This window comes from Sander vitreus, chromosome 6 (genome assembly GCF_031162955.1).
Source record: "Sander vitreus isolate 19-12246 chromosome 6, sanVit1, whole genome shotgun sequence".
Lineage (NCBI taxonomy): Eukaryota > Metazoa > Chordata > Actinopteri > Perciformes > Percidae > Sander > Sander vitreus.
In genome coordinates, this window is record NC_135860.1 from 7,484,481 (window position 1) to 7,509,686 (window position 25,206).

Consider the following 25,206-nt stretch of genomic DNA (forward strand, 5'->3'; position numbering starts at 1 on the left):
ACATTGAGGTAAAACACCTAATAGTAGGTAAAGCGTAACTTCTTGGAGGCATAGCAAAGGTTTGTAGGCCACCAGACTCGGGGAAGTCTGGTGGCAGCGAAAGGCAGTTGACCCAGTTTATTCCCTTACACATCAACAGCTCCCCTGAGCACACTGCAACACGGAAGAGGGAATGATGACAAGGAAACCAAAATCTTCTTGATGTGGATTTTTTGTTTCTTTAAAAATCTGGCACCTGTGATTGTGCTACAACAGTTTCCTTCCTCTACTGCCTCCCTCCTTGGCCCCCTAATCCTCCTTCCGCCTTTCTTTCCTCCGTCCTTTCCTTCCTGCCCTGATGTAATCTGCATTGTGGTTAAGCTCCACTGCGTGATGACCGCACAATCCTGGGATTTCATGACTTCATGTTATTTTTAAGTAAAATTAGCAAAGATCAAAAGACGGATTTTTTCCGTCTTTTGTTCCAGATATTGCAGGGGGAGTTACATGCAGGGAATGTGTCACTAAATAATTAGGAGGGGACTGATAATGATTCAGGCACACAGCAAAGAAAGGAAAAGGGCACCGAGATATGAGGGCTCAAACTGGGGAGGTTTAGTTACCAGTTTTATATTCCCCGGCTCCATGAAAAGAGGTATTTGTCTCTTGGGGGAATCGTGTGGGAGTTTGGGAGTTACATATTACAGATGACCTCTAACTGGGAAATTGTGTGTTTTTGTCAGCTGGGAGATGTTGGTGTACAGCATGATAGAAATTAGGGAAAGATGTGGTGATGGCAGAACACATTTAGACATATATTATGGTTATTATGCCACTTTTTATTTAGAACTATTTTTTTATGTTTTACAAAAGAAAGAGAGAGAAACATCAGGAAAGAATGGGAACTGAGTGGGGTATAAAATTCTTGGTCTGCTGACTTTGTGTCTATAATGTCCTTTGATTTATCCAGATCCAGATATGACAGCGTCCTCATTGTTTGCAATAAAAGTGATACATTTCTCCCATTTCCTGGGTAGGGTAAAATGTCAGGGAAATGTCAGTCTTTCCATTGCACAAATATCCTTTAATATGTCTATCCATTGTTTAAGACTGCAAGGTTTTTTGCAGCCAGCCAGTATAATTTTACAGAGATACGGATAATTTTTAACCCAATTCCTTCTGTTATCAATCCAAGATACAATATCTTTCTGTTCTAAAGAATTTCAGACACTAAGTTGTATCTAAGGATTAAAGAGACACTCTACTAAAATATGGAATTCTGTTCACATGACCAGAAAAGGCTTAAATAATCAAACACAATCTCCACCACTGCTGTGAAGTTTTTTATTTTAAATGTGAGGGATGACAAAAAAGCCAGTTTAATTCTTCTAACTAAATTGTAGTTTGTAGATGTGTGTTGTGTTACATTCAGTTCTGATTACCATTTTACTTTTTACATATAGATGACTTATGTCTTCTGTAAACCCTTTTATAGTAATTATGAAAGAATTAGGTTGGGAATGTAGCTTGTGTATGAGCTCACAGTCTGAGGTCACTGGATATGATAACCATGAACTTCTTTCGGTGATTCTTATGAATAATCGAGAAGTGGTGGGTGAGTGAGTAGGAGGAACTGTAAAAAAAAGCAATGTACCTATTTGTTTGTTTGTTTGTGTGTGTGTGTGTGTGTGTGTGTTATGTGGGTGCATATGATGATGATGACGATGATATCCTGCAACATCTTGTGGTCGGTTTGCATTTGCATGTTGGAACGAGACAGTCCGACACAGAGGAGAGGTTTCACCTCTGATTTCAAAGCAGGAGGAAACACACACACACACACACACACAGACACACACACACACACACACACACACACACACACACACACACACACACACACACACACACACACACACACACACACACACACACTTAAAACTACAGTGTTCAAATGCAGTGTTGCTGCCCTTGAGTCCTGACAGGTTCTTCAAGATACACAAACACAATTCACTCAAAGCCAATCTGAGGCCTTAGCAAACAAACAGAGGAGCAATCATTACAACATAAAGGGAAAGTGAAAAAAAATCCAAAAGCATTACCAAAACAAAAAAGCACTGGCAAATAAAAACAGGCATTCCAAGCATACTTTCACAATAAGTCTCGAACACAAAAAGTAAGTTGAAAAAGTGAAATGGGGACACCAAGGCAGAGACAGCAGCCAATGAGGGGAAGTTTAAAAACCAGTTTGTTCAGTTGCATCAGTTCTGAAACAGAAAGACGAGAGTTGGCAAGTTTTGCTTCAACACAGTTTTCTCTTTTGAGATTAGATTTAAAAAAATAAATAAATATGTTTTTATGCGACGATGTCATAAGGAAAAATCTCTAAAAACCACAATATGGTACTCCTGGGGCATTTTAGGAAATATGTAGTTATTTATTTATCTTATAATCTATTACTTATGCCTTTGTTTCAGCATATCTTATAATGTGTATCTTTTGTTTTTAGGTTTCTGGTTGTAGTGTTTACTTTATGTCGTTATAAATATTTTAACATCTCTTGTGAAAGTTAGATCTTAATCTCACCGGAACTTCACATGACTTAAAAATAAGTGCTTTGTAAGGGTCAAGCAGATGGCTATCATTGATTTTACAGTTTTGGTATTTATCAATGCATTTCTGACTGCTGAACCTATACTAATACTGTAAAGATAAAGATTAAAATTAGCATTTAACACACTAAAATGTAGGTAGCAGATGTATGTCTTAATTATTGTATTTATTAACAACTATAACTTCTCCTTTCAAGGCTGATGTACAGTATGAACAGGTAATCAATGATAGTATAGAACGTACAAATGTAAAATATTCATGAGAAAAGTTATAGTTATTAGACACTTAAGTGTCCTTTTATCTTCTAACAACTACATTATAATGTGTTAACATCTTGTAAATGTTAAACTAAAGTGTTATAATTCTAGGTGATCAACAGGTGAATTGTTTACGCAATCCACACATTTTTGTGGTATGTTAAAATATCTGGTCTGACCTCTGAATGTTGGTGTGAGCTGATGTATGTGTAAACCTCAGCAGTTACACACAGAACAGAACATTCTGTGGGTGGCTCAAGTCAGTAATGAACTCAATATGTGTTTATGACTTTGTGTCTGTCTCAGTGTTTGTATAGTATTTGTGTGTGTGTGTGTGTGTGTGTGTGTGTGTGTGTGTGTGTGTGTGTGTGTGTGTGTGTGTGTGTGTGTGTGTGTGTGTGTGTGTGTATGTGTGTGTGGAGAACATAGCCTATTGAGGACACTACTTTTAGTCATGGAAGGCTAATTAGATGTTTTAAAGCTGAACTTACATTAGTTATGTTGTAAGGTTTCAGTGGCAGAATTTGCAGTAATTTAGGATCATAATACCTTAATTAAAATGCAACAAATCACCTATAGCCTAGGCTATAGGAATTTGTCTTGGAGGACACACACACACACACACACACACACACACACACACACACACACACACACACACACACACACAACACACAACACACAACCCAAAAGTAGAGATCAACCACTTTCCCATCCTAAAACCGCGACTCCCGTTGCGCTCTAGTGAAACTCCACTAAAAATTCTATGACTTTTCTTTCCAGTCCCAGCCGTGGCTCGTTTCTCTCCATGGCCCAGGTCTCTCTGCTGCTGCTGCCTTCTACACTGTCTCCGCTTACAAAGTGACATCACTGGAGTTTCCCCGCTGCAGAAAGAGGCTGCCACAGCATAAATACTACAAGCTCTCTGGCAGAAGTTCACTCTAAACACAATAGCAACACAAAGAAAGAAGTATCACCACAGAGCCCTGGAAGCACCTAAGGACATAGACACAGCATCCAGCCAATTGTTTTAGTTTGTAGATTTATTACTAAACTGCAAGCAGTAAACCCTCAGAATTGTGCACAGTATGGTGGCCTACACAACAGCACCAAGTGACGTGGAGATGGGTCATGAGGAGAAGACAGTGGTTTTGGTAGAAAAGAAGTCCTCCACTGGGTGGCTATGGACGATGTCCGTGGCCCTTCTCGCTGTGGCCCTTTGTTTAGGAGGCGTCGTGCTGTTTGCTTTGTACTGGAGTGGAAGGCCGGAAAGTATGGTAATGAGTAGCTCTGTCTTTCTTTTCTTTTAAAACCTTGTATTTTCTGTCAAAAAAGGACATTTCTGTGTTTATATCTCTAATCATTCTTTTTTTCTCTCTCAACACAGACACAACCAGGCCAGACAGAAGCGCTAGTCAAAAAGGACACTGCTGAGAAAGGTGATTATATGCATGGGTGCTTATGTAAATACAGCTGAGGGGTTTTGTGAGATATACTTGAGTCTTTGTGGATTATTTGAGACAATCTAACATTTGTCTTTCTCTCCTCAGATCCCCACTACACGTTGAGGCAAATCAGCAGCAAAGCCAAGGCAGCCATCCATTTAGAAGGTGAGTCATAGCTTACCTTGATTTGGTCCTCAGCAAACAATGATCTTGGTGTTTAGAAGAGACTCTTTCTTTTACTTGTGTGATATTTGCAGCTTCCTTTTTTAGAAGTATGTCAGTCAGGAACACTCTATAACTATAAGGAACTACTAGTTATTCATTTGCTACTGTACAGTCAATATTTCCTTTCCTAATAACATATCTGTTAATTATTAAACATCCTGTGGAGAGAAGAACTAACGTGTTTCAAGGCTGTAACAGCGCTTCTTCTTGCTCTATTTCCAGGTAACGAAGACAGCATGAGTTTGCAAGGCCAGCTGGAGTGGAGAAACGATCAAGGCCAGGCGTTCGCTCAGGGCGGCTTCCAACTGGTGAAGAACCAGATCGTTATCCCACAAACCGGCCTTTACTTCGTCTACAGCCAGGCGTCGTTCAGAGTGGCCTGCAGCGATGGTGACGAGGATGGAGCGGGAAAACACATCACACCTCTCAGCCACAGGATCTGGCGCCACTCCGACTCCATTGGCAGCAAATCCTCTCTGATGAGCGCGGTGAGGTCAGCGTGCCAGAACACTGCTCAGGAGGACGGCTACAGTGACGGACAGGGCTGGTACAACGCCATTTATCTGGGTGCAGTGTTTCAGCTAAACAAGGGAGACCAACTGTGGACGGAAACCAACCAGCTATCAGCGCTGGAGACCGACGAGGGCAGGACTTTCTTTGGTGTGTTTGCACTTTGAAATGACTCTTTGCTGTGATACTAACACACATACTAGCACAGTGCCATCATTTTTGGCTTTTTTTTTTTAAAACATAATGTATGTTTTTATTATTATTATTATTATTATTATTATTATTATTATTATTATTCATCTTCATGGTGATGCAGTAGTGTTTAAATCTCAATGGAGATAAAGCTTGTAGCCAAACAGGTGGTGCAGATTTTAAAAAAAATACTATAAACTGTAACAGTTTGCAACATTATTTATGTTTTAGGCACTTTTTGTACATTATTTATGCTGACCTGAGATTGTAGTAGGCTAGACTTTCTCTGCTGTATCAGATCTAGACAAAGCTCTTCACTGGAGAGTTTAGGTTCGAGGATTATGTAGAGAACTATTATCCCCTATTACAACCTGTATGTATGTATGTATTTATTTGTATTTATTTATATTTATTTATATTTAAATCGTTGGGGTAGGTGTTAAAAATGTAATTCATACAGTGTATGTGCACATAAATGTAATTAAAAAGCAAAGAAAAAAGTCAAGTTTGTGTCACTACAAAGAATGAACTCATTTCATAGCTGAGATAAGAAATAGAAAGTTGAGTTGGCAAACAGCTCCAGCAGCCAGCCAGGGCAGTAGCTCTCTCTCTCACACACACACACACACACACACACACACACACACACACACAAATACACACACACTGCAGCTGGCTCGGCCTATTACATGGCCGACAAGTGGCTGTGAAATTCCTCCACAGGCAGCAAATACTTTCTTTGTTAGATCAGACAAAATGAGGGGAATTTCCTACTTTGTTGCGCTCTTGCCAAGTGCTGTGTCAGGTGGAGGCCCACAGAAGCCTCATCCCAGAGCGGGTTTTCCCCAATCACACCCCCCACCCCCCCAAACCCTCGATCCCACCACCACCACCCTCTCTCCCACACAAAACCTTCTTCCTCCTCCACACTACCCTTCCCTCTATTACCACATGCTTCATCTTCAGTCAGCTGGAAAGAAACATGACATGTGAGGGTGTGTGTGTGTGTGTGTGTGTGTGTGTGTGTGTGTGTGTGTGTGTGTGTGTGTGTGTGGGACTGCAGCACAGCTGGTTTTGTCACATTGTCATCATCTACAAACACACATTTTACAAATATCGAAAGCATTTGGGAGCCATTTGTCTACTTTAGTTTCTTTATATCCACAAACTTATTGTCCACTTATTGTCTCAGTAACAAGGTTCCTGTTGGCCTTCGCAGCTGGTCATTGTGTTGAAAACTGCTTCCTGCTTTTGTTTAATGTAATCTTCTTCTGGGTTTATTTTCTCTTTGACTCCCGTAGGCCAACCTGGAGAAAAATAATCAAGTTTCACTGATAAATACACTCTGACAGAGTTAATTGCTTCAAATGTCATTGTTGAGTCAGAGAAGCAATAAATAACTGGTGACATCTAGTGGATGATGTAATTATGCTTGGCTGCGTAATCCACAGGATACTGAGACGCTTTTGGGAGGTGTTTGAAAAAAGGTTCATGTTTCTAAGAAGATAAAATGCTGAAAAATTAATCGTGGAATTGGGGTTTTGTTTAACAAAAGGGATCTAGTGTTTCCTGAGCTGCTGAAAAATCCACTACAACATTTCAGATTTGTTCAACAGTGCAGAGTTTTGGAAATTCAATGTGAAAGGTATCACTGAAACACAAAAATACCCAATGAAAAAACAATTATTTTATTCATGGTACCCATATATTTGCATACACATACTCTGAAATATATTAACATTTAAGATCTTAGATATAGTGAATACAAATATCCACAAATCCATGTATATTGTCATATATGTGCAAGATAATAGAACATTTCCTAAATTATTTCCGCATTCATATGTTACACTATCTGATCCAGGTACTGCACAGTTAATAAATATGGCCTATTTCATTCATTGATGTCCTCCTCCATACCCTGAGCTAAATTGTATTAGGATAACCGCAACATAAAGTGGAATAACCATAGTTTGTTCAGTTTAAAGTGCACACTGACAAAATATTTGACAAAATATTGTTTTACCTGCTGATAAAGCCATTCAGGTATCATTGCTTTATAAAATCTGGAAATAGCTCATGAATGAAATAGTACATCCAGATTAACTGCTGAATAAATACAGTATGTCACATTACTTTACGTATATCCTTCTTTGATACATTTACAACTCACCCAAAAGGCAAAATGGGAAAGAAAAATAGAAAAAAATTTGCATCCATCCAGATTGTCTGTTATGGGAAAACATAAGAGAAAACATCCTTTCAAAATAAAAAAAGGCTTACAAGAATGACATGTAACAGATTCACATGTATAAAAACTGTGCTTTCTCTGAATATTTACAGAAATCGCCATCGTAGAAACCCCACATCTCACCGCACTGCTGCTGTAGAAATATACATTGGCTTTCATTTCCAGGAGGCAGAAAGTACAAACTATTTTTCTGGCAAGTTGGAAGTTGGAGTTTTCTCTAAAAGTGAGAATCAGCTGCAGTTACTATGGCTGCAGCAGTATTTGGCGATATCTGCAAAATACATAAGATGCAGGATGAGGGGTTTATTTGATGGCTACTACTGTACTATACAGCTAAATAGATACAACACAAATCTCAAAAAATACATTGTGAAACATTTTAAATGGCAAAACTATCAAAAATGTCCCTATACACAAGCAAACTCTGATCATTTTCTCCTTTAAAATGGGTCTAATATTCAGCAAAGGACTGGATTTTCAAGATGCAGTGTTGTACTTGAATACACAGTCCTGACAACACACATCCATACATGCCAAGGCCCTTCTAAATTATGGCTATTTATTAATGCACATTATCACTTTTCAGTGAAACGAGTGTTCCACACAGTCGATTGAAATACTTCCTGTGCACGAACATTGGAAACAACTGTACATCGCTTTGTCCCTTTGTAAATTTCAGTTTTCACAACTCTCCTGAAAAAAAGTTAACAAATAATTCAACAACTCCATGACAAAACATATCAGATATTACAGAACAATATAAATCACTACTGTATGCGCTTGCCTACATAGTCAACAAACTCGAGAGACAAAAAGTGGAGACGATATAGCAAAGACACAAGCAGTTTCCTTTTAAGATCCTTGATGTGGTGCCTCCACAACAGAACAAGCTAACAAATGAGGGAGAGGAATGATTAAGAGATCTATCTGTTCACTTGACCTTTTCAAAAGACCTTGAGTGCTGCTAGTCTGACCAGTCACAAGTGCCTCGTTGCTGGGTTGAACACAGTGTGATCAAAACTGTGAGGATGGGTGTTACCTGCGTGACTCTCCCAGAAGCTGCCAAGTGCAAAGCACTCTTGTGTACTTATTTGTGCTTCCACGCCATATTTTAAAACAGTGTCACTACACCGCTGTGCTTATCGTCGAAACAAGTGAAAGTCACAGTGTCTCATTGTGTTTGTGTCCCCGGTTTGTGTGCATTCTGCGAGTCCCCCCCCCCCCCCCCCCTCTCCCAGTGCCTCGCCTATTTATACAGCAATGGGATCTGGCTGTTGTGACAGTGGTTGCGGCTCATCTTGCTGTCAGCCGGGTAGAGGTTGGAGGAGTTGGAGAAGGAAGGCGGGAGGGCGTGATTGTCAGTGGTGGGGTTGGGGTAGCCGGGCGGGGGAAGCAGAGACTTGGGATCCGGCTGGGAGGAGGGCGGCGGGGTGTTGTGGTTCTGATTCTGGCCTGAAGAGGGTCGGCGGCGGTTACGTAGAGCCTGTCGCTCAGCCAGCTGGTTGCGGAGTGCCGATACCCTCTCCTCTTTCTAAAGACGCAACGAGAGGAGACAGAGATTGTTGTAGAGCTGTAAAACTTTACTTTAACTTCAACCCCCCCATATTTAGCATTTAGAAGCATTTATTAGCATCTCTAGCGGCAAACCTAATGCTGGTTCTAACTTCTCAAATGTGAGGATTTCTGCCTTTTTCTGGCCAAATATGATAATAAATTAAGCAGGATTTTTTCAGTGAATTTATGAAGCTGCACTTCCGCAATAACACTGAATAAAAGAGGGATGATTCACAACCCTTTTCTATATCTGTCAGTGTGAAAGCAAACCATAGAAACAAGGTTACATTGTCATAGAAAACATATAAAGAATAACATGCAATAAAACAAGCAAAAATAATAAAGGAACCATGATGACATAAAGCCATGCCTCTGTTTATATGTCACAACACTGGCTGTTATTACTATACTCTATTTTCTCATATTATGCAGCATTCACAAGTAAATCACACACACACACATACTCATAGAAAAAACACTATACACTATATTTTATCTCTATAATAAAAGCATAAACCTACATGAATGTGCAATACCTATATGTCCATGAATATATATACAATTAATTATGTGTGCTATAATTATGTAAATTGTGTGGCATTTGGACTTGCATGTTTAATAATAATAATGATATTAATGTGTATGTTTCTGTATAATGTAATGTTTTCACCTCCTGGATGATCTTTTGCAGCTCCCTGTTCTCTCTCTCCAGCTGCCGGGATTTCTCCTCGTCGTTGTTGTTGGTGGACGAGCCGGTCTTCAGAGTGTCCTGCTGCTCCGACTGCCACTCGCCGCGGGTGATGAGACGCCGCATCTGGACCGCCACAGGAACAGGAAGTCAATAAAGAACAAAGGCCGAAGAGTACAGTGTGCTGTCTGAATAATGCATCTAATGAGAACAGCTCTTTCAGCCAAAAGCTCTCACACTTCTCTTAAACATGTTCATATGGTTTCTTATTTTGGTGACATCTTTGGTGCTTAGAGCTCACTGCTGTGTGGTTTGTTCACTGGGCTTCCAGAAACAGTGGTGATGATACTGTGATGTTTTTTTTTCCTTTGGATTTTCTGTTAATGTGGTTTAAATTTCTGTAGGTGGCACTCTTTCCTCTGTCTGTACAGTCTGCAGCAGTGCTCATGTGCACTGCACAGCTCTTCTTTTGCAAATCATTGTAGCTGTTGCAAGATATTTAAAATGTCTTACTTTGTGTGTGCCAGGGGATTTTTTTTTCTTCTTAAAACCAAATGTTTACAGGAGCTACACATCTAAAAGCTTGTTATATTAACTAACTAATGTCACAGATTATTACCATAATGGTGAAATCATAAACAGATTAAAGATTTGATCATTTAAGTAGCCTTCTTATTTGATGTAACAAATATTGCAATGCACTCAAACCTAAAAAAAGAACTATCAGACAGAACAAAGTTTCAGAAGTTTGTCATTGTCATGCACCATCTAGTACAGGCTGGACTTTCTCGACATGTTTTGACCTGCGGTTTTACTGCAATATGAGTGTATTTTTCAGTGTGCACAGCATTTTCCAAAGGTTTCAGTGACATGTCAGAGCACCTTGGGTACGAAAAGCACGACCAGAGTGATGTAGGCAGAGAAGACGGCTGCTAGAGCGGCAAAGGCAAAGGAGGCATCCTGCTGCGAAGACAGGATCATGGTCACTGGAGCCGTGATCAGACACAACACCTGCAGGAACAGAGAGGAAGACAGAAAGAGAAACGGAAAGAAAGAGCAGTTAAAGAATAAAGGAGGAGGAAAAAGTAAGAGTGAAGTTTGAAGTGGAAGGAGACAGGGAAGGTTAGAGGAGGGGAGGTGAAGAATAAAGTAGAGTTGGAGAGTGAGAGAATGAGAGGGTAGGAAAACACATCCATAAAAGCATTAGGCATCTGTTTATTATTCCGGGGAGGGCTCCCATGTGAAAACAGCATTAAAAAGTCATGACTGAAGTGGCAACAGCGCGCTGACAATCACCACATTGTCATCTCATCAGGGCCTGAGGCTCAAAGCTTAGCAAAGAGGAAGGAGGTCCCTTTCCAGACACCATTAACTATTGTCATCATCATAAAACTGAAAAGTGTAAATCAGAACATAAAATAATCACATTAGACTAGTCTCACATTACGGAACCATGTGATGAATTGAGCATGCAAACGGCATTTAATGCTCTCATGAAACAACCATGAATGATAGATCAATGATAAATCCTCTCCTAGACGGAGAGATCAATCCATTTATTAATTACTCCAGTATAAGCTGAGTATTCTTCTTTTATTTATTAATAGGAATCGAGGCAAGGGCAGGAAAGTCTGGCAAAATGGTCGTTAAAAACAAAACAAGCTGTTTGCCGGCTTTTGATCAAAGCAGAAAAAACTCTTCTGGCAGTTAAAGTGACAGAAACCACTTTTTTTCAGACATTATACATCAATTACAAAGTTACCTTGTGTCAATAGTGTCAGGAAATGGCAGCGAGTATTTGTTTAAAGTGCTAAAGTGAACATAATGGCAGCTATTTCAGTGTAAAGTGCATCCTAGGTGCCTCCATTTAAGATGATTGACTTGCTTTTAACAAGAACTGAACAATGTTTATGACTGACAGCTGCATTTACCACTGTTATTTAGTGGCTAGGTGGGTACATTTTTAAACACATCCATACAAAGAACTGTATGGATGCAGTCTATAGCATCCACACACAAAGATAACACATAACCCAAACTGCACAGAAATGTCTTCCCATGTATCAGCAAAGTACTGTATGCTTGAGTTGCAGCACGTTGCAAGTTTGTGATGCACCCCTTTGTATTTTATTGATTTTATTTAACATTAATTTCACCATGAAGTCCCATTGAGAACATCTTTTCATTTTATAAAGGAGATCTGACATGTAAATCATCACCACAGGCACCATAAGCATCAAAATGTATGATACATGACAGCAGCGTGTGCTGGCAGTATTATAATTTGGATAGAACTGTGTCCAGGGATCGGCATTTTAAAGAATCAAATCTCAAGACGTACTTGTGGAAAAGCTTGAATATATAAGCCTGTTTCTGTGTCTCATATTGCTCCAACCAATCATTATGCCAACATGTACTTTTCTGTATTTTTTACTTGATCATCAATCTGTAATGTTCAGCACATCCCAGAGGTCATTTTGAGAGGATAAGTTGTTATTTATATTCTGTCTACAATGGACTTTTTGTTGTATGACTATGAAAATCGATGCAAAATGGTAAATCTAGAAACTTTGATTCTGACACTAAAACCTGAAAAAACAATACAACTGTTAGACTCTATTGTAGCTGCACAGGAAGTATTTCAATGTGATGTTCTGTCACGTTTAGCCAGTTATCTACTCAAATATGGAAAATACGGCAGAGGCATTAAGGGGGCATTAAGTTATCTTTGAACTCCATTCACTTTCATAAACAACCAGCAGGAACTCCAAGCCCCTTGAGAATGAAGCTTTTAAGCTCTTGCAGCTGAAATGTCTTGTCCCATTGGTCAGTCAGTTGCCTGTTTTGTTCTGAAATGAGCAGGAAAGTTACTTCTGGAAGCCAAAGATTTGAGCACTGGGAAAAGTAATCATGGAGGCACTGGCATTGGTTAACCCCCCCACAGATATACTACTACTTCGTGCTATGGGGCAATCAAAAAAATGGTATTTATTGCCACTTTAAAGGTATTCAGGGCGCTACAGACTGCTCTGAGCAAACAGCAGCACACAGAAACAGGAGTGTAGGTATGACGGTGTAGTTTCTTTTTTGGACTCACAGCCACGTTGTAAATAGCCATCCCCACGGCCCGATGGTCATTGATCTTTTCTGTGGAGACAGACTTGGTCTCGTAAGCCAGAAATATTCCCAGCAGCAGCAAGAGACCCTTGTAGCCATAAACCACACCTACAGAAAGAGGGAAACAGTGAGAGAACATGCAAATTATAGAATATGATGTGTGTAATTCAATTCAATTCAACTTCATTCATCCACGAGGCAATTTCATTTTGAGTAAAAACATACAAGAAACAGACATATGCACAGATAGACAATATGCAACCGAGGCAATAATTGAAGGAACGCAGAGCCTACGTATACAGTATTGTACGAAACACAAATGGAGGCCAAATGTTTTTTTTTCTCATTTTGAAAGACAAAAAAACAAACAAAAAACTATAGTGTGTGTTTGGTTGTGTTGTCATTCCATACTTCAGCGTACAGTTTTAGCTTTTCATCTTTTAAATTGACAAAACATTTGGCCCCATTTGTCTTCATATACTGTGATTGTATAAACTGTAAAACATTTACAGTAAAATATTACTTGAGGTGGTCATAATCAAAGTTAAACAGCAGAGCAACTCAAATCTTCAAACGAACACCTGTTAGCACACAGTATTCACACCATTTAGTATTTTACACTTTAACACTTAGAAGCAACAAAGAATATGTTCCAAGATGTGGAGATAGATGCAGTCTTAGTGACATACTGAGACATCAAACAACAGAAAACCTGGAAGATGGCTTAAACAACCTTTGCTTCTAGTGTAGGTAACATTGTGAACAGCTCAATGTGGCCATTGAATTACTCACTCAATGAGTAGAAAACCAAAAATGTAGATGCAATAGAAACTAAAGTGCAGAAAGGTTGAATATGCTGAAAGCCAGTTAGAGTGACAGAGAAAAGAGAATATACCAGTGAAAGAGAAGCCGGGAAGAAAAGAGGATCTGTGACTGAGTAAGTTCGACACTTCTTCAGACTGTCCATTGTCTCTTTATACCGCCTGATATTAAAGCACCGTCTTTTCTACTCCGAGAAAAGGAAATGCTATGGGGCAATGGCCCAGTTTGTGACCCACATTATTTGAATTTCAGCACCATTATACTTTCATAAGAGCTGCCACGCTAAGAAAGACAGCAGAGAGACAGACAGGGAGAGAGAGAGACTGCGTGGGCCAACAAAAAGAGAAGCAAAGGGGGAGAAAAGAGGAATCAAACGTAAGGCAGGAGGCGGGGGCTGAGGGAGGAAGCTGTGATATGAGGCCTGTTTAGTAGTGACGTGTGTGTGTGTGTGTGTGTGTGTGTATGTGTGTACGCATATGTTTGTGCACATGCCAATGTGTGTGTGACGAAAAAAATATTCAACCAGAGCAGGGCAAAGAATGATAAAGAGACAGACTGAGATATAAGAGGGTAAAAAAAAGAAAAAGAGAGGACGAGTACCAAGCCACGTGTTCATCTTCTCTGAGCTGCAGTGCTCCAGCAAGGGCTGAATCAGGACATCCAAATCTTCTTTAGGGGCTTCCTTAGTGAACTTCTACTCGCATGGCAGACAGAGAAAGAGGAATGGAAGGATAAAGAGATAGAGGGAAAGAGAGATAGAGAGGGAAGGGGAGATAATAAGAAATGATGAGACAGCAGCACTCTGGAGGATGAGGCAAAAATGCACAGTAAGCACAAGCCCCAGTGACTGCGCGGTTGATCCCCTTGAGTAAATAGGTCCTTCCCGTGTGTCAGATGTAGATGACTGAATTTAATTAGTATCAGCTAGCCAATACACATGAAATAAAGCTATTTACATATAAAGTTTGACAGTAAAGTTAGTCATGTGCAGATTAGGGCTAACGATGGCAAACACAGTCTACTCTTCCTACAGAGCTTGAATGCACTTAATGAGTGCAGTGATGCACATTACTGTCCCGGTTTTGTGCCTTATCCAGGTGTTGATCATGTTCACGATATGCTGTTTAAAGTTTAAACAGTATAACAGTATCAAGATTTGTGTGTCTTGATTCCTGAACATCTGAGCCACTCGTTTCTGATTGAGTTACTTAAACAGTTGAGAATGAACCCAGTTTGGTTTGATGTAGCTTCCCCATCTGATCACTGGTAATGGAAAACAAGAGTGACAATACGATTTATGCATTACCTTTTATTTCATTGTGACATAATTTACCATCATATTATTTGTTTAACGGAATAACTATAATGACCCACCTGCATACGTATCCCGGTTTTTATTTAGCTAGCATCCAGGTTTAAAAAAACAAACAAACAGGATATGCTGTTTATATGTGTAATCCTCTAAAATTCTCCATCATAACCAGAATACTCGTGCACATGGAAACATGGGATCTCTCTCCACCAGCTCTTATCTCGGTTTTTAGCTGCTAAATGTTCATCTTGAGCTTCTTTTTTTGAAAACGACTGCATATGAAGGTTGATGGAAACAGCTCTGACTGAACCATACAGCACATGTACCAAACAATGAGCTAATAGAGACCATTGAGACCTAAAAGACCATTGAGCAGGTTGATAAATGTATGTTTTTTTGCACTTCAGAGTGCTAAAAATTAACGGGTGAGTCCCTGGATTCAGTGTTGAAAATATTGATTAAAGCATGTTTAATGAAGTTAATATTTCATAGTCTATATACTTGACGTTCCACTTCCGGGATTGCTCCGTTGCTGACGGAAATCCTGCCGGATTTCACTCATTTAGGCCGGATATCCGTTGCCTTGGGCTTCCTTTGTGTTGGCATTTTAAACTCCGGTCGATTTATGAGGACTATGGTTAACTTCTCCTCAGATCTCTGCAGGATAAATCCAGACAGCTAGCTAGACTATCTGTCCAATCTGAGTTTTCTGTTGAACGACTAAAACAACTTTTGAACGTACATGTTCCACCAAAACAAGTTCCTTCCCGAGGCTATTTTGCAGCGGCATGGCGGCTTTTCCCGGTGCCTAGCACCGCCCAAGACGATTGTGATTGGTTTAAAGAAATGCCAATAAACCAGAGCGTGTTTTTCTCCCATCCCGGAATGCTGGGTGGACTAGCCAGACCCGGTGGAGGAAAGTCTGGCAAAAAGAGACTAATAATTTCATGAGACCTTTAAAAGATAAATGTTTAATTATGAGGCAGGGAATTCATTCACAATGTTTGCTTGGCTGCTAGATGAATATTGATTTTTGTTTAAAGTAAATGCTACAGGGCACCTTTAACAGCACTTATACTGCTTACACTATTGAACACAAATACATTTAAATATTCAGTACTGTGCTTTGCAATATCTTTCTGTGTTTCAGATTGTTTGAGTGTAAGATGAATCAAAATAAAAGGACATTTCTACAAACGAGGCGTGGTGTCTCATTACTGCGTTATTGACTCATGACGGCGGCTGCGCGGTCTGTGCTAACGGGCAATGACACACAAATTATCTCATCTGTCTTTCATACTCTACCTCCACCGTAATGTGCAGAGGATCCACAATCTGCCAGATCATGAGTGACAGGAAGTCGATAGCCAGCAGCACTCCAACTGTTGCGTAGAGTTTCCATGGCTCCAAGTGTTGCTGTGTGAGCAAACAACACACAAACAAACACATACACAACAGTCATCACTATCCAAGGGCATCACGAGCCAGTCCACAAACAAAGACAAACAACCAGGACAAATAATACGACAGGCGTCCTTGTAATTTCTGGATGACTGGGTGCGAATTGTCTTTCTGAGTGCGTGTCTCTGAAAGTGTTTTTATAAGTATATTTTAAGAGCAGCAGGAGTTTGTGTGTGTGTGTGTGTGTGTGTGTGTGTGTGTGTGTGTGTGTGTGTGTGTGTGTGTGTGTGGGTGGGTGTGTGCAGAGGAAACACACACAGAGAGCTGCAGTAGCTATATTTGTGCTGCCACCTGAAATCATCATTTATACACACTGAGATGACACTGCTTTTGTGTGGACAGTTTCCAAAGCGGCCAATATTTTTTTAACATAAGCTATAATGGAAGCAATACAGCCGTAACCGAAAAACAAGCCTGCCAAAATGAGCTCTCCTACTGCGACTCCCTACTCTTTCTTACCACACATCTTTTTTCATTCAACCACGCTGGCTTACTCCCAGCACCTCCAACATAGTAACAGCCATTCAAGCGTGCAATGACTAAAACTGAAAAATAAAATAAAGAAGAAAACACATTACACAGTCCTGGGCGCCTCTTCACTTGAGTTGCATGAGAAATTATTTGAAAAGTGCTCATTCTCTCCTCGATTTGTGAAAGTTTCTTTAAACTAATGCTCTCTAGCAAATTGCCCTTCTGTGGACATGAAGAGAGTTGAAAGTCAACCCGATTCGTTGTGCTGTGGCTCAAATAATAAACCCCCCTAAGGTTGGATTTCTGCATAGAACTTTAATACTCATCCATATTCATAAATATTCCATAAATGGCTTAATCTCTTATTCTTCTGATTAGGTCTTAGAAATTCCCACAACACATCGCAGAGTGGCAGTATCTTGCTGGCTCCAGGATACACTATCTTCAAGAGGACACACACACACACACACACACACACACACACACAAATACATACACAGTACACACCAGCATGCAAATAAAGCTAATGACGTGGGTATCAGGGGCCTGGTTATGTGTGCCCCAAATCTGCAAGCTTCTATTCCTAAATATTGCATGTGTGTAGGTGCATGTGCATGTGTAAAGTACAGTATCTATGTCAGTGTGTGTCCAACACCCTTATCCCTGCACTCTCGCTACAACCCCAGCATAGTGAATGATGCCGAGCTGGCCTCTTAGAAGCTTATGTTACTAGGAGGAAGCCTGCAAAGTTTTTAACTTCGCTTTTTTATCAGCAGGCGCCACACATGCTGCGTGGCCCAGCCTCCCTCTCCCATCCTTTCTCTGCTCCCCTGAGAGCACTGAGAGGCTTATCCCACCCTCCCACTCTTCCTCCCTACCTTCTTCTTCTCCTTCTTTTCGTCCTTCTTTGTGAAGAGTGTGTGGACCCACCAGATCTTGGTGAACATGCTGCCATACGCCAGGCTGAAGCCGAGGCCCAGGAGCCACAGGCGGAACTGGAGGAGGAGAGAATTTTAAAATACCTTTATTCAAGGATGTAGGTTTGGTTTCAGAAGTGGGGGCACAATGAAGAAAAAAACAAACACGTATATACATTGTCTATCAATCTACTTTCTCTGTAAATAAGAATATAACTTAACTTTTATTTGTCGTTACAGTAAATCAATCTAAATTCTGATGACATTGGTTATTGTGTTTTCCATAATATGTATATAAATATATTTTGAATGCAGTATTCCTACTTTAAATCATGTTTAGTTTCCTTGATAGAAATTATAATGTATGTGCATCTTTAATGCATAGAGCTCTGTGCTTTACTGCCTAAGTGATGTTTCATTCAAGCATCTTTTTAAAGCGAATATTTGGTCATAAAAATATAGATTACATGAATATTTTCTTTATCCGAAAAACACGTAGAGGGGGTGGGAGTACTTTTTCAGGCCTGAATAGTGTCTGCAGGTATTCCTTTTAATTTACTACATAGATCCCTAACAACCTTATTTTTATCAACTCCTCTCTTTTCCCATCAGGACTTTAAGAGCTTCAACCTGAAACTGTAAAAGTGAGGGGCTGAAATAGAAGCGATAGAAGCCCTGGCCTTTATTTAATTACAACAAATAAAGAAAATAAACTATATATATATATATATATATATATATATATATATATATATATATATATATATATATATATATATATATATTAGGGCTGTCAAAATAACGCGTTAAAAAAAATTAACGCAGATTAATCCATTCCATATTGACGCTTTGCATACAGACGAAAAATCTGGTGCCACTGATATGTCTGTGCTTCTCTCTGATGCTCTGAAACAGACGTTACAGGAAACACAAAACCCCGCTGCATGTGACGCTAGTTAACACTATACTCAACAGCAGCTAACGTTAGCCTACCGTTAGCTAGTAGCTGGATTAAACACGGTTAAAATGCTGACAGCTAACGCTAAACACATACATATATATATATATATATATATATATATATATATATATATATATATATATATATATATATATATAGAGAGAGAGAGAGAGAGAGAGAGAAAGAGAGAGATAGATAGATAGATAGATAGATAGATAGATAGATAGATAGATAGATAGACAGACAGAGTAGGTGATGGAAATTGCTGGTGGGGAAATGTAGAGATTGCAACAGAAAAAGAAAAAAAAAAAAAAAAAAAGAGTTGAAGGTCAGCAGAGGCAGAGTGCAAGAGAGAGGCAGAACAAAGCATGAGAGAGAATAACTGGACAGAGACAAAGAGCAGAGAAACTACATAAATGGATTTCTCCCATTGGCTTCCACAACAAAAAGACTCAACATGGGCGACAGAGAAAGTACTCCCACTCCTCCTTGGTGCTGGGATCCCATCGTCTGTGCTATTCCGGCACCCAGCAAATCATGTATGTGCCACTAAATACCAAAATACATTAAAATACTTGATGAATTATGTCAATGTTTTAACTTTCATCAGGTCATCCACTAAGGTTGCGTGATCATACCCCTGAAATTAGGTTTTGCAGGTGTCTACTTGCCACAGGCAGAACATCCAAACTGTCCAGGCCTCACAACAACACCTAAATGCGTGTTTGCTTAATGTCACAATAGAGCAGGGCTTTACTAAAACTGACAGCTGTTAACTGCAGAGTGAAATATTTGTGGCACAAAAAAAATAGGTCCATCAAATTTGAGTTTAATTTCTTCTATACTTCTTTCAACACATTTTGTAAAAATGACTGTTTTGGTACAAGCATCAAATCAGTGAAACCAAATATTTGCAGACAATACCCAGCCCTCCTCATCCTGCCCTCTGGCTCTTTTCCACCTCTGTCTGTCTCTTTCTCCTGTTACCTGGCAGACAACGGGGAACTGAGATCTGTGGACGTGGTGACCATCAATCCCCAGCGGGAAAACTGCGGCCAGAGCCATCATGCAGCCCACCGCTGTCATGTTGTTCAAGTATGGCTGAGAGTTCTGGATGTAGCTGAAACAGTGAAGACATGAAGACAACAACAACAAAAAACTGGTAATTATCATTGCTGCTTAAAAGTACAATTGCTGAATTTGTAGGTATACAGGTGTTAATTGTGTTGGTGGCCTTTTTTTTCTGCGCTTTGAAATTTCATTGATTGCTGTTAATTGCTCTTATGTTGGTTTTTAATTCAAAATGTATCGCTATTTCCTGGTTCAGGCAGCCTGGCCAACAAAAGACATCTCCTTTGACGATGGATGTGATAATCATGTACACTGCGCTGTATGTGGAGGTACAGACAGGAGCTTACAGGATAATGACGCAATCAGTAACCATAAAGAGAAAACATAATTGTGTGTGATTTCTAGTGGTGGAAGAACCTTACCATAAGTATTATCAGCAAAATGTACTCATCAGGTTATTTATTAAGTATTTAAAGTAAAAGTACTAAAATGTTCCCTGTCAGTGTTTTTTTTAATTATATATGATGTTTCTGGATTAATATTACTGATGCATTAATGTGTATGCTGCATTTTACTACTGTAGATGTTTAAGGTTGTGCTAATTTAACTCCTTTATATACTGTTAGTTTCATCTACAGAAACGCATCATATTCTATAAAAATCATGTTTGTAGCGTTGCTGTCCTGTGAGAACCATGTATCTCATTTTGTCAGAAAAACAGATCTGTTTTCAGCTTTGTGACGATGCATTTTCCGCCTGATTGAAGACGCTTATTCAAGAGTTTATTTATCTTAATAAGTGGGATAATTTCCTAAACCCATGAAGGAAGACTTCATGGGTTATATACCATAACACCCACCCACCCAGCACAGCAGCTTTCCTCTGCCCATCAGCCAGCCCAATATTCACTCACCTTTTAGCTCTGTTTTTGGTCTCCACCAACTCCTATCTGGTGTATCTGTCCCTATCTAAATAAACCTAGGGCAAATATCTGTCTCGCTGGCTGCTAAATGCTCCACTACGCTCCACTATGTTTAACAGCTAGTTGCTAACTGTGTTTGTCTGCTGTTTGGTGCTGAGCACGTAGTGCACAGTGCTACTGTTCTTTGAGAGCACTGAGAGTTAACAAAAAAGTAAATTTGCGGGTCAGACAGCTAAACAATTAACTGAAACTCACTATAAACCTTACATTTGAGGGGAGCTGCAGATTCCAGCGTTAATTCTCTATAGGTTCATCACTACAAGCAGTTGGTGGCAAAATCATTGCGAAAACAGCTTACTGAAAAAACTTTATTTGATCTGACTCCTAGTGTTTTGACAGCTGAGATCAGCCCTCGGTGAAACTGTACTTGAAATATAATCAAAGCTGGAAGAAGGCCCAACTGGCACACTGTTAGCCAGCCAGAGATCCCCAAAGGAACGAACCTCTCCAGCTTTCTGAAAAACTCCTGATAAGCTCATGGACTTATGGGACTTTAAATCACTTTGACCCGGGTCAAACATAAAAATACTATGTTAAAAAGACATCAGAGATATGCTGCGGAGGGTTCACGGACATGTATTAAGCTTCAAAATCCAAGATCAAAAGGCAGTTTTTAAAGGAAGTCTATTTGCATTTGGTGTAGGGCTATGCTTAAGCTGTGACAATGAAACCAGCTGCTATATTGAGCAAAGCCACACCCAAATCACTTTGTAGTCCCTAAACTCGAGAGGCAGCGGTGCCATTTAGCAATAACATTAACCTCAACAGAGGGAAGGATCTCTGTTGAACATGTGAATTATTTTTTCCTGTTTGACATCCTATAAATACTCACATTCACACATGGTATGCAACCACAGTGAATGATCAGCTCTGCTGGAGAAGCAGCTAGGTGTTGTTACAGGATGTAATTTCCATTCACTACTCATCAAACAAGCAACCTTCATGTAACAATAACTGTGTCTTTAACCTATGAGGCCCCATTTAGTGGATCCATCAATTCTCATTATTTTCAGCTTTTACAAAATAATTTTAATGATGACCTCCTTCAGAGGACAACTTTATTTTCACAATTATCGGAGATACTACTCATCACTAATGCCTCTTGGAAGGACACACATAAAGAGTGTAAAAGCAAAAAACATGACAGCAAAATGTTAGAAAATAATAATGAATGCTAGGGCTGCAACTAATGATTTTACATTTTCAATTCATCTGCCGATTTTTTTTTTTTCAATTATTCTGTTAATTGTTTGGTCTATAAAACATAAGAAAAAAATACTCATCACAAATTCCTAGAACTCAAGATTGTTTCATTAGAAGTCTTCTTTTGACCAACCAACAGTCCATAACCCATATTTAATGTAATATACCCCCACACACACACACACACACACACACACACACACACACACACACACACACACACACACACACACACACACACAGAAATTAAGGGTTAATTAGTGTGGGCCTGGGAATTTAATGATAAGATTCAGAGTTTGTGAACTCACCGGACGTTGCCGTTGTAGATGTTGAAGGTTAGACAGACAATGCCGAACAGGATGCCGAGGCCAGCGAAGACGGACACAGCGGCAAACAGCTTCTGAGACAAGAACCTGTACTCCTCGATCACCACTGTCCGATCAGCCGGAGGTCCAGCACCTTAATGGAAAGGGAACGAGAAAGAAAAAGAAATGTGAAAAAATAAAGTGCTTCTGGTCCCATTGTCTCTCAATTACAGGTAACATTTCACTTTATTAATGGGACAATAACATTGCTTAGAGCTCCTAAAGACTAGCTAGTCTAATCTAAATGATTAATATGTGAACAGCCAACTCAATCTTTTTTTGCATCTTCCAATTTTACTCTTCTAAACAAAGGAGTTGTGCAGTTTCCAGCAATAGAAAATAAAGTACAACCAAATGCAACACTATGAATGTCTTCCAGGAGTGACAATGAAAATGTGTGCGTTATACCTGTATTTGAATGATATAACTTCTTCTTCCAGTGTGGCCGTTCAGAACAGCTATACACACGTTTGATTTCAGACATGGTCGCACAACAAAACACATCTATTGCTGTTCGAGCATGACTGACTTTTGACATTCAAATGGCTGAGTGTACAATTTTAAACTACTTTATACTTCAACTTAGGGCTGAGTGATAGGGAGAAAATCAGATATCACGATATTCTTGACCAAATACCTCAATATCGATGTTGCGGCGATATTCTAGGGTTGACAATTGGTGCTTTAACAAAATATCTTCACACTTAGATTTTAGATAAATAATCTTCAGTAATGTGGACATAATGTCTAAGTGGGGAAAATGCAAATAATAGAACAGCTAGAACAGTCTGGTAAGTTCAGAAAAGTACATCACTTTACTGTAATGCAGCCTTTAAAACCAGTAAAAGACAACACTTATGTCATATCACGATATCCTAAATCTGAGACAATATCTAGTCTCATATCACGATATCGATATAAAATCGATATATTTCCCAGCCCTACTTCCACTTCACTACATTTCAGAGAGAAATACTGTACTTTTTCTTTCTCTGCATTTATTTAAGAGCTACAGTATAGTTATGTTACTTTTCAAATTAAGATTTTGCACACAACACATATGATCAGTTTATAAAATATGTCACTGAATCAGGGGTTTAGCGCCCCCATGGATGGTTAAGATTGATTTAAAAAATACAAATAAGCCAGAGGCTTTTCCTCTTTCCCAGAATAGATAAGGGTTTTAGCCGGACCATACTCCAGCAATGTGGAGATTGTTCTGGCAATGCGAGACTAGTTACATATTAATACATTAATAATAATGAACCAATAGTATAGCACTCTTCATTATGAGTACTTTTCTGGCCTTTATTTTGACAGGACAGCTGAATACATGAAAGGGGAGAGAGAGAGGGAATGACATGCAGCAAAGGGCCTCAGGTCAGAGTCAAACCCGGGCCCGCTGCATCGAGGAGTGAACCTCTATATATGGGCGCCCGCTGTACCAACTGAGCTATCCAGGCGCCCAGGACTTTAATGGAGTATTGTTACACTGTGGTATGGCTACTTTTACTCAAACAATTTGAATACTTTTTCCACCACAGCATACAGTTCAGTAGTGTACACATGTATACTCCATAAAACATTGATATTGCTAAAGCACAGAGAAGTAAAAAATACAACCAACCTCAACTGTAACCAATGATTCATACTTAAATGTCAATTTCATTACTATACTGTAACATAATGTAAGCAAGCAGAAAACTTTGGTGTTACAGTAATAAAGAGTAAAAAACGTCTGTTTTTAGAAACTACCCAATTATTTATGCATGTGTAGCTTTAAACCTGAAGAAGTCCTCAGTGAGGAGGGTTCACACAGGAGCAGATGGACAGGGAGTCTCGTTTACCCTCAACAGCCTCCGACTATCTGTCTGTCCAATTCTGGGACTGCTTGCAGATTTGTGTGTCCATGTGTGTATGTGTGTGCACTCCCAAGAATGCCAATAAGGACTGTATATATACTGTATGCAGGATAAGCACCTATACAGCATAAATGCTCAAGGGGGTGCATGTGAGTGCAGGGGAGCATTTATGTGTGCATATAGTGTGATGTGTGTGTGTGTGTGTGTGTGAGAGAGAGAGAGACATACAGAGATAGAGAGTGAGCGTAACATAGGGTGACAGAGTGTGTGTGCGTGTATGTCAGAGGGAAGGCAGAGCAGGAGTGTCAGCACTGCGTGAAGCTGATGTGTCAGATGTCACAAGGAAAGTACTCCCTCGAGGGTCGCAGGGTATCAACAAGCCCATGATGCTCTCTGTTTAGATGCTTTTCACTGCAGTCACATAACCGAGGTGCGTCTGGTGTCATCTGACTAAGGAATGACAATATAAGTAGTTTTCTGCAGGGTTCACCGAGTTAAATTGTTTAATACCACTTAAAATACAATTTAATAACAGTTTCACTGCAGTAGGAAAGTATGATGGAAAACAAAAATGGAAGGGACAATATGGACAAAAATGATGCATTATTATATCATTTTATTTTCTCTACTTCCCAGCAGTATAAAACAATACTTCCTAATGATATAATTAATGAAATGAATGCAACCTGGACCCGCATAAGCAGAAGAAAATTATAAATTGTAAGAATTTTTCCAAATTATTTACTAAAATCAATATTATTATGAAATGATTAGCTTTCTAGCTACTGTAGCTAGTACTAGGGACAGTGTTTGCTACAGGTTTGATGGTGCTGACTGAAGGAGAAGGTGTGAGAGGAAAACATAAACGCAGCAGATGAGCCAGTAGTTAAGCCTTTGTTCTAATTAAATTGCTATATAACGGCATTGGGATGAAATTAATGACTAGTA

The 25,206-nt window shown here is 39.5% G+C and overlaps 2 protein-coding genes across 2 annotated transcripts in view; one reads left to right on the forward strand and one right to left on the reverse strand.

The window, feature by feature from the left end:
- Positions 1-3,928: 3,928 nt before the first annotated feature.
- Positions 3,929-5,726, forward strand: tnfb (tumor necrosis factor b (TNF superfamily, member 2)). Its single transcript, XM_078252289.1, has 4 exons — positions 3,929-4,126; positions 4,237-4,288; positions 4,400-4,459; positions 4,742-5,726. Exons 1-4 carry the CDS (start codon positions 3,938-3,940, stop codon positions 5,194-5,196), a joined length of 756 nt encoding a protein of 251 aa, XP_078108415.1. The 5' UTR covers positions 3,929-3,937; the 3' UTR covers positions 5,197-5,726.
- A 2,986-nt stretch (positions 5,727-8,712) lies between these two features.
- The window catches only part of gabbr1a (gamma-aminobutyric acid (GABA) B receptor, 1a), a 59,964-nt gene continuing 43,470 nt past the window's right edge, over positions 8,713-25,206 (reverse strand). Inside the window, exons 15-23 of the mRNA XM_078251805.1 lie at positions 22,340-22,490; positions 19,763-19,895; positions 17,776-17,892; positions 16,271-16,381; positions 14,254-14,347; positions 12,812-12,939; positions 10,597-10,725; positions 9,697-9,840; positions 8,713-9,003 (exon numbers count right to left, since the gene is read on the reverse strand). Of these exons, the coding sequence (XP_078107931.1) occupies positions 8,719-9,003; positions 9,697-9,840; positions 10,597-10,725; positions 12,812-12,939; positions 14,254-14,347; positions 16,271-16,381; positions 17,776-17,892; positions 19,763-19,895; positions 22,340-22,490 (1,292 nt within the window). The 3' untranslated portion in view covers positions 8,713-8,718. The remainder of the gene's footprint in view (positions 9,004-9,696; positions 9,841-10,596; positions 10,726-12,811; positions 12,940-14,253; positions 14,348-16,270; positions 16,382-17,775; positions 17,893-19,762; positions 19,896-22,339; positions 22,491-25,206) is intronic.

Coding starts and splice junctions, on each gene's coding strand:
- tnfb (XM_078252289.1), top strand. CDS start 3,938: ATGGTGGCCTACACAACAGCACCAAGTGACGTGGAGATGGGTCATGAG. Junction 4,127..4,236: donor GTGGAAGGCCGGAAAGTATG/GTAATGAGTAGC, acceptor CTCTCAACACAG/ACACAACCAGGCCAGACAGA. Junction 4,460..4,741: donor GGCAGCCATCCATTTAGAAG/GTGAGTCATAGC, acceptor CTCTATTTCCAG/GTAACGAAGACAGCATGAGT.